The following is a 9,065-nucleotide window of genomic DNA, read 5'->3' on the forward strand; positions in this document are numbered from 1 at the left end:
ACCCCGTGCCGGGAAACTAACTTCAAATAACAAATATGAGAGACTCGGCAGCAGCCGTAGACATTCACTTATTTCTCGCACAGATACAGAGAGGTGCTGAAATCTTTTTAGCTTTGTCATTCGGAAAGGTCCGTATATAAATGAGACGTTTTGATAATTTGATTTAGATTAGGATCGAGTGGCTCTATTCATTATTCCATGACGAATGCAATAGTTACGTAAAACTATTACAATCTTACAGTTTGCGGATTGACTGGCAGCTGAACCGAACAGGTGGCGCGTGTGTCAAGTTCCGCTAAGCGTTTAGTATTAAGGACAGGGATTCAGATGTCTCATTCTCATAGAGCCTCTTAGTAAGCAGTAGCAGCAGATTCAGAGCACCGGGTTTCGTTCAACAGGCGCAAGAATGCCCGATGCTGGAACAGACATGGGTACGGACAGCGGGGGGATTTTGGGGATGAAAGCTAAGGCTCCCGTAGCCACAGAAAACACCCATCCTTCGTCTCTAAACAACGGTCTTCCAGCTGACATCCTCCGGAACTTTTACCACACGAAAAGAGTTGGGAGTTATCTGGTCGGGAGGAAGCTGGGAGAGGGGTCGTTCGCCAAAGTGCGAGAGGGGCTTCATGCGACCACCGGCGAGAGGGTGAGAAGCTTTGACGAATTGTTAGCTCACTTGCACCTAATACACTGACATTTTTTTTATAATAATATAAACGTAATAAAGCATCCAGTCAATATAAATTGGTCACAATTGTATTTGTTATTTTCTAGTGATTGTTCATTTAATTGTCTGTATGAAAATTGCTCGCTGAAAAACTGTTGAGAATCCAGCCAAGACCTGACTAGAATGTTGCATTTGTTATTCACCAACGTTACATTTAGTTTATCCGTTTGTCTGAGTATGAAAATGTAAAGTTAAAAAGCGAAATAACACCTGTCTAAATTGTTTTGGTCAAACCCCCCTCAGTGTCAATGGTAGTCAGTCTATACACCACGAGTTTAGTTCTCTGTTGTATTTGTTATTCAGTGATTTATTCTAGGACAAATGTTTTCCATCAATGTGAATATAAAGTTTAAATCTGAATTTTATTTCAAAAGTACCCAGAGATCAGTTTGTGTTGGCTCCTTGACCTTGTGGAAGAATAGCAGAAACATCCTCCCCTGATCATCAGGTTGAGTTGAGATGTTTCTCACTGGTCTTGTGTTCCCCTTCATACAGATTCAATTGGGTAACAGAGGCAATCCTTGAGCCTGTTTGCATTCAGGTGTCTGTATTAATCTCAGATTACCCCAAAGAAAGCGTGCAGCCCTTCAGAATGAATGGATAAATATTTTTTTTATTTTTTTTGTTTATATATATTTATACATATAGGCTATTCAGCAGAATGTATATTCAGTATGTGTTTTACTCAGTTAGACATGATATCTGGTTTCTAGGGTGAGTTTTATGACAATATATAGATTAATTTATTGTTTGTTGATTGAATGTCACTTCTTCTATTAGTAGGGTGTGTTTTTCTTTTTTCTTGGCTGCTGTCTTCCTTTGTATAATGTTCTGGGTGAAACTTCTATTTGCATACCGGTACTTAGAAAAAAAAAGAAGTTGTTTGCCCTTCCAGTGAGTGACCTGAAATACCTTCTTAGCATATCAGAGATTTGTTCAGTCCTCTTATGCTGTTGCTGTGGGAAGGAGAAGAGGTCTGTCCCGGGCGATGATGCAAACGCTAGCAATCACAAAGAGAAGCAAGGCTGCCTCGTGCTCCTCTTGTCTCCTGCTTCGCTCTCGTTCTCTGACATCACCTAGAAAAACAGACAGGGTGGGGCGGGGCTCACGGTTGGTGGGCGATAGCACATGCTTCCCCCATGTCTGTTGTGAGCATATCTAACCCACTTTCACCCTCGCCGCCTTTGTCTGCCTGAGAGAAAAACAACATGTTAGTCTGAGGCTCCGGGGGTCCCCCTGCCACCCCCCTTTAACCATCGACCACCAATCGACCTTATTAACAATGCTGGCAAAACACGACGGTTAAGATCCAGTAATGTCGGATTAGCATTTTTGGGGATTGTTTAGAAATGGAACTTTCCCCCTTTTTCCTCAGTTCCTCCTTTAAAATCCTCCTCAGTTGGAGAAATTGGTCCAATTATCTGCTCAAATGGCCATGTTTGATTGGTTTGCTCAACAGTTTTTTTTTTGTACCTGATGATTTGTGGTGGCACAGCAAGTCACCCCTTGAACCCTCATCGGGTCACGCTCTGGTGCTCTTTGATCAAGGGCGGAACCAATAGCACCAGGCTATTGTTGCAGCACACAGAGGGACATTTTACCCAGGACAAAGAAATCTTGTTTGATAAAGAACAAAGACCCTCCCCTCCCACCTTAATTGAAAAAAAACCCCCATCAAAATCATTAACGAATGAGCTAATTCACTTACATTTATATATGCAATGCATGCTATGCTACATTACATTGTCCGTGAACGTGTTTTTGAGGGGGCAGAGAATTTTTTAACCCAATGTTAATGGTTCACGGCATGTTGGTGACAAATGGGTGGCATTAACAGGCCATTTGGACATTCTTCATTCAACTGGAGGTGCTTTAGCGGCTACAAATCGGTCATTTGTCCTTATCCCTCCCCCACCGAGTCCTCCACAGGAACTCGGGTCAAACATTCAACCCTAGAGACGTGAGGAGACAGACAAATGTGAAATAAGAGTCCCATCTGTCTAAGTCTGGCTCACCTCACCTGTTCAGGGCTGTTAGAATAATTCCGTACATAAGGAGACCAATAAACAATCCTGTTATGTTTTCTATCTTGACGAAATCTCCTTTTTATTAACCTTCACAGGTGGCGGTGAAAGTGATTGATAAGAGAAAGGCCAAAAAGGATTCATATGTCACGAAGAACTTGCGGCGTGAAGGACAGATCCAGCAGATGATCCGACACCCACACATCACCCAACTGCTGGACATCCTGGAGACGGAGAACAGCTACTACCTCGTCATGGAGCTCTGCCCTGGTGGAAACCTCATGAACCACATTTATGAGAAGAAAAAGCTGGATGAAAGAGAAGCCCAGAAATACGTACGCCAGCTAGTAATGGCGGTGGAGCATCTACACAGGGCAGGAGTTGTTCACAGGTGAGACACAAAAAGTCACAGGGTGTGAGGTCATCAATAAGGAAACTTTAAATGAGACTTTCCAAAGGACTAAACATTAGTGAATTAATTCTGAAGACTAAGAAACCATGTGTAGATACTCTGTAATGTATATTAGTCTATATTAGAGCACAATGAGCTGTAAAATCAATTCAAAGACTATAGTGGCTTAGTTTGTTTATAGTTCAGACGGTTGATGAAAGTTGTTTGAATCATTTTTTTATTTTCAACAGAGACTTGAAGATTGAAAACCTCCTCCTTGACGAACAGGACAACATAAAACTGATCGGTAAGCATTGTCTGAGATTTACATTATGCAAGGTTTGCTCCTGACTGACCTACTCATAGAACGTCACCAAGTCACATTAAGTCCTAATGACCTAAAGTAATGTGACATGAAAGTGTTCATCTTTAGCATGTGGTGAAGACTGATTGAGTAATCAGCATCTCATTAAAACCGAACGACCTCTCACCTCTCTGTTAAACTGTTGGCAAACACATGGCCTTTATTTAGCAGTTGTGTGTGACAGACAGGGTTAGTGTTGGGAAGCCATATACACTTTTGCATCCCTCCTAGTGGGAAGGTATTTAGAGTCAATCCCTCTATGAGCCAGTACACATAAACATTGTCTTATACACAAGCCTCTCTCTGTTTGCCCTTACAGATTTTGGCCTCAGTAACTGTGCGGGAATTCTGGGATACTCTGATCCCTTCAGCACACAATGTGGCAGCCCAGCATACGCCGCACCAGAGCTTCTCGCAAGGAAGAAATATGGGCCCAAAGTGGATGTCTGGTCAATGTGAGTTTACTAAATGTGAAGCACCATGTTCTAAGTTCACATGAGTACATTTGTTTTTTCTCTGGATTTGACTATATGTATGTTTTTAATTGTAGAGGAGTGAACATGTACGCCATGCTGACTGGTACCCTACCATTCACTGTGGAGCCATTTAGCCTGAAAGCTCTGCATCAGAGGATGGTGGACAAAGATATGAACCCTCTACCTCCAACTATCTCTTCAGGTATTGACAGAAATGCATATCTGAGATTTTCAAAAAGATATTTATGACCACAAAGATCACATCCAAACAGGAACAAGCAACTATTACATGCTGGAAATTAGCCTGTGTATTTCTACAAATTACGTTCTAATGAGTATCATGCTCCAAAAGTTGAGCATGAATGCAGTCTTTGTGAGAATGCACCGTGTTTTAGTCCAGTATGGTGCTTTTGAATGCTTAATTGGAAAAAATAGGGATAGTCTGGTGTCCACTGGTGTTTTAAATATCTCAGAAGAATGAAAGAAAAAATTTAAAAAGCAGTTTCTTCATGAAACATCGTTTTCTGACTTATGTCACGCTATTTATATACAAACACATGTATTCCATAGAAAAACACTCCCGAGTGTCAACACCATTGCATGTGAAATCTTTTTATTTTGATGAATCATTATATAGGTCATAATTTAGATACTTAGTTTTTATGTCATCATATTGAGGTTTTACAAAAGTGGAAAAGTTTTACATTTACTTTTCCATTTACCATTGTGCAATTCTCCTTTAACTTGTTTTTTTATTTGACTATTACGCATGGATAATTTTAATTGCAACGAACATGTACTCAAAAGAACACAGAGTCAAAATTCTCAGTGAAAAGCCGTCAGCTCATAAACACTGTTTACTGCAAATGTGGCAGACAAGTGGCGGCTTGTTTTTCAACCTCAGGAAAAAAACAGTTTTATTATGTAGAAGAAATTACATTACCATTGTATTTCACTGACGTAAATGATGCAAGCAGAATTCCAGATAAATTCTCTTGAAAATGATGATACTGCCAACATTGCGGTTAATCCCATTTTGTGGACTTTTCCATTGCGTTACACTTACGTGAGCATTCTCAACAACAGGTGATTCATTCACTACTAAATCTGTGACAGGATATATTACAACATGATGCAGTGTTGAAATGAGATTAGCCTCATTATGTAACACCGTTATTTACCATCTCAAAGACGCAAGCATGCGGTCATCCCCTGACTAATGCAAGATGTAGGAGAATCATAATGGCCACAACATTATATGTTTGTCCTAATAAATCAATTAAACCTAGAGACTGACCAAGGATGTGCTTATGATTTTTTGTTTACTTAAAGTAACATAGCACAAAGTCCTCACTGCTTCCTGTCTGTGTTCACAGCTGCCGTCAATCTGCTGAATAGACTGTTAGAGCCTGACCCCGACATGAGACCCAACATCCACCAAGTGATGACCGACTCGTGGCTGCAGTTGGGCAACCCTCACACTGGAGTTCCTTACTTGAATAGGTTAGTCATATAATATGCTTTAAGCTAAATTGCTTTTATTACACCTTTTATGACATTGTGACCTAAAACATCTCCTTTTAACTCTTAGAATCCACATTGAGGAGATAAACCATACGGTTCTGCTCCACATGACTGAGAAAATGGGCTACAAACACAGTGAGGTGCTGAGTGCGGTGCTCACTAACAAAGCTTGCCACACGCTGACTGTGTACTTCCTCCTCAACAACAAAATGAAGAGACTCTCAAAAGAGTACAGGGTAAGTTTGAGGAACCAACATCTACTTGATTCTCTTTCATAGAACCTTGTCAGGTGTGTTTCCTGAGCGTTTAACAAACTCCCTTTCTCACAGGAGAAACAGTACAACATGGAGAAAGAGAAAAAGAACGAGCTGTTTCAGACCCAGTGGAGGAAGCACATTGAGAAGATCACGATACCACCCAAGCAGACACCCGTCTATCTCGCTGTGAGCAAAGGCCCCACCAAGGAGAAGAAACCAAGAACTGGTAAGTGCCTAGACTATATACACAGTTAAACATAGACATATATGAACCAAACATTTGGTTAAGATGTGATCTGGCACACAATTGATGCGTGACTTAGATGTATGTGACAATAATTGACAGAATGAGAACAAATGGTACATATACAATGGTACAAATTAAAAAGTTTTTTAATATACCTCTTTGTTGAAGGAAGCTTTGGCATAAGCTCTGTTGCCTGAGGGATAATTCTACATTTTTTACTTGGCAAATAGGTTGACAGTAAATCAAACAATTGTAAAACCTTCAGGGCTGTTCAAGATCACCAGAAAGATCAAGTTGAAGATTAAAGATGACTTCATTAGACACATGTAACAAATGTGTAGAAAACCGGTTTCACACACTCTCGCTTGCTTGTTTGCCAATCATGTGACTTTATTGAAGTATTTCAAGCCTCAAAGATGCTTCAACTCCACAAACTCAGTAAACGTGTGGAACATTGTTCAGTTGGTTAACATTTTCACTTCGGGGAATAGTTCACCCAAAAGTGAAAATGTACTCAGTGACTCACCCTCAAGTCACTCCAAACCTGTATGACTTGCTTACTTCTGAGGAACACTAAATATATGTTTCTAAATATCTGCTTGTTTGTCCATACAATGAAAATCAATTGGGTCCAAGCCTGTTTTTCTTGACTTTGATTGTATAAAAAAACAATGGAAACGTTCAACAACATCTTTTCTTAAAGCAGTTTAAAATGTCCAGCACTAAAAGACAAAAGACTTTCCCTAGGCCATCAGACTTTCTGCGTGACAGTAATATAAAGATATTTGTGTGTACAACTAAAGACATGAGTTGGATCTGCTCTGAATCAAACTCTTTTTCCTATCAATTTCAGGTCTTTTGAAAGCTGTGACTGGAGGTTTTAAAGATGTTTACTCAGGACGTGGTGGTTGCATCACGTCCTCCTCTCTGGAGTACCTGGAGATCCACCCCCTGTTCCCGAACAACCCGCAGCCAGCCCATCCTACACCTGAGACCCAGCCGGCCCAGAAAGACAGCTCCAAAGAACCCTCAAAAGCTGTCAACATCCCTGTTCGCCCACCTTCCTCCCTCGGCGCTCATTCCTGGGCTTCCGCAAGCAAGGAACCAAGCAAAGAAGCTCCTCCATCACCATGGTACAAACTGACCAACGGAGCACTTTCTCCACCTCGACATGTGTCTGCTTTTCAGCCCGATAGCTCATACTTGAAGAAGGCCACGATCCCCAGCCCACCTGTTATCATCATCAAACCTCAGCCCAAGAAAAAGCCTCCCACTTCAGACTGGTTTAGCTCCTCAGATTCAAGCGGTAGCCCTCACAGCAGCGGGGGTAGCGAAGAACCCGACAGCCCTCAGCACCGCAGCAAGTTCCCTTCCATGGGTATCGGGCAGATTTTTAAGAAATACCGAAATACCGGGACTCGTATGCCGCCCTTCAGCTTCCAGCCAGAGCCTGCGGTGGAAGTGGAGTCTCCAACTCCCTACCATATGCAAACTCTGCTCTGTGCCTCAGGGGCTCTCAAAACCCTGTGCTGAGGATGAGAACTTTTCGATTATATAAAATCAGATGTATGCAGTACCGTATTCTCTCATCAACAATGCTTGCAGTAACATGCAGAACAGATACATTGCTAACCCCACAGGGAGTTATTTGGCATGTCATACACAGCTTGCAGAGAAAATAACACAAATAGATCTTGAGGTAACAAAGCCTCAGGACAGTAGACAAGTTCACATGCAGAAGCACGTTCAATACGCTTCTAGTCCAAGTGCCATGTAGCAGCTGAGCCACAACCTTTAATGCACAATTCTTCTGTGAAACAAAGCTGTCACTGCCCACAATAATGTGCGTACTAATATATGTTCATGTACAGTAATATAACAAAGACTGTTAATGAATGGTTGGAGGGTTTTTTGATAGTGCGCTTTTTTGAGCAAACAATATATGTGATTTTTAAGCTCTTACTTTATTCAACCTCAAATTGTAATTGCACTCAGGTCAATGCTTCACTTTTTCAATAGCCTCACTTTTAAACCTGTAGTGAAATGTCAATACTTCATTAGAAGATAACATTCCTAGTTTTTCTCCTGTAGGGGATTGCTGGCATTTTTATAGCCTTAAATATCTTGTATTCAGACTTTGGGCTGTAATGGAAGATTATTTGAACTCTTCGTGTATAAGATTCATTTTATCTGCAGAGCATCATGTGAAGTAATAGATTGTGCAATAGTGTGTATATATCGAATGGCTGACCTGGTTATAACCAGGGTGGTGTTTCTCTCCATTGAATGAAAGAGATTCAAATCTGTCTGTACATAGAACTCAAGTGTCTTTAATTCCATGCGTTTAAAAATGATTCATGCTGTCTTTCACATTAGATTTACAAAGCAGACCTCTTTCACAGTCTTCATGTGCACAGAAGACTTATGAGCTGTGAACAAATTTTCTAATCTCAACTACACTTTTGCATGCTCACCAGGATTTAAAAAAAAAAAAAAAGTGATGTCAGTTTTTTGGTGACACGTCTTTGTACTTTTGTTACGGTTGAAGGTCTTTTGTAAGTTTTGTATTGATTTTCTTTTTTGCCAAGTTAAAAGAGATTTTTTTAACACTGTAAAAAAGATTTTAAATATTTATATTTAAAGATTATTATTTGTGTTCTGAATTTTCTATTTTAATGCAGCATGTATTGTTTTTTTGACACAAATAAATGCACAATACTTAATTCAGAGTTGTATATTTTTTGTTCACATAAAATGGCTATAATTTTTGATGGTAGTTAAAAGAGTTTGTCACAGAAACTACATTTTAACAGTCATTTACAGAGAAACAGGTGACCTGGTGTAACTCTATACGCTTTTCCCACGAGAACCCGGCAATAACCATTAAATGAGTGACAGCTGAAAGACCCTGTGTCGGATAATCCAGTCAGCTGTACCCTCACATGCACAAACACTCATATTATACACCCTCTTGTGTCCCTGTACAGGAGACCAAAAAAAAAAGAGTGGGGGTTGACCCACAGACACAAACACTCTAGCCCAGATAAGTCTGTGC

General features: G+C 40.5%; 1 protein-coding gene across 1 annotated transcript; it reads left to right on the plus strand.

Annotated features, from left to right (window-relative positions):
- hunk (hormonally up-regulated Neu-associated kinase) lies at positions 1 to 8,735 on the plus strand. Its single transcript, XM_079598652.1, has 9 exons — positions 1 to 646; positions 2,850 to 3,142; positions 3,394 to 3,449; positions 3,826 to 3,961; positions 4,057 to 4,184; positions 5,359 to 5,485; positions 5,574 to 5,742; positions 5,836 to 5,989; positions 6,864 to 8,735. The coding sequence occupies exons 1-9, from the start codon at positions 407 to 409 to the stop codon at positions 7,541 to 7,543; spliced, it is 1,983 nt and encodes a 660-aa protein (XP_079454778.1). The 5' UTR covers positions 1 to 406; the 3' UTR covers positions 7,544 to 8,735.
- Positions 8,736 to 9,065: the final 330 nt, after the last annotated feature.

The sequence above is a fragment of the Phoxinus phoxinus genome (genome assembly GCF_949152265.1).
Source record: "Phoxinus phoxinus genome assembly, chromosome: 23".
NCBI lineage: Eukaryota > Metazoa > Chordata > Actinopteri > Cypriniformes > Leuciscidae > Phoxinus > Phoxinus phoxinus.

Coding starts and splice junctions, on each gene's coding strand:
- hunk (XM_079598652.1), top strand. CDS start 407: ATGCCCGATGCTGGAACAGACATGGGTACGGACAGCGGGGGGATTTTG. Junction 3,143..3,393: donor AGGGCAGGAGTTGTTCACAG/GTGAGACACAAA, acceptor TATTTTCAACAG/AGACTTGAAGATTGAAAACC. Junction 5,743..5,835: donor GACTCTCAAAAGAGTACAGG/GTAAGTTTGAGG, acceptor CCTTTCTCACAG/GAGAAACAGTACAACATGGA.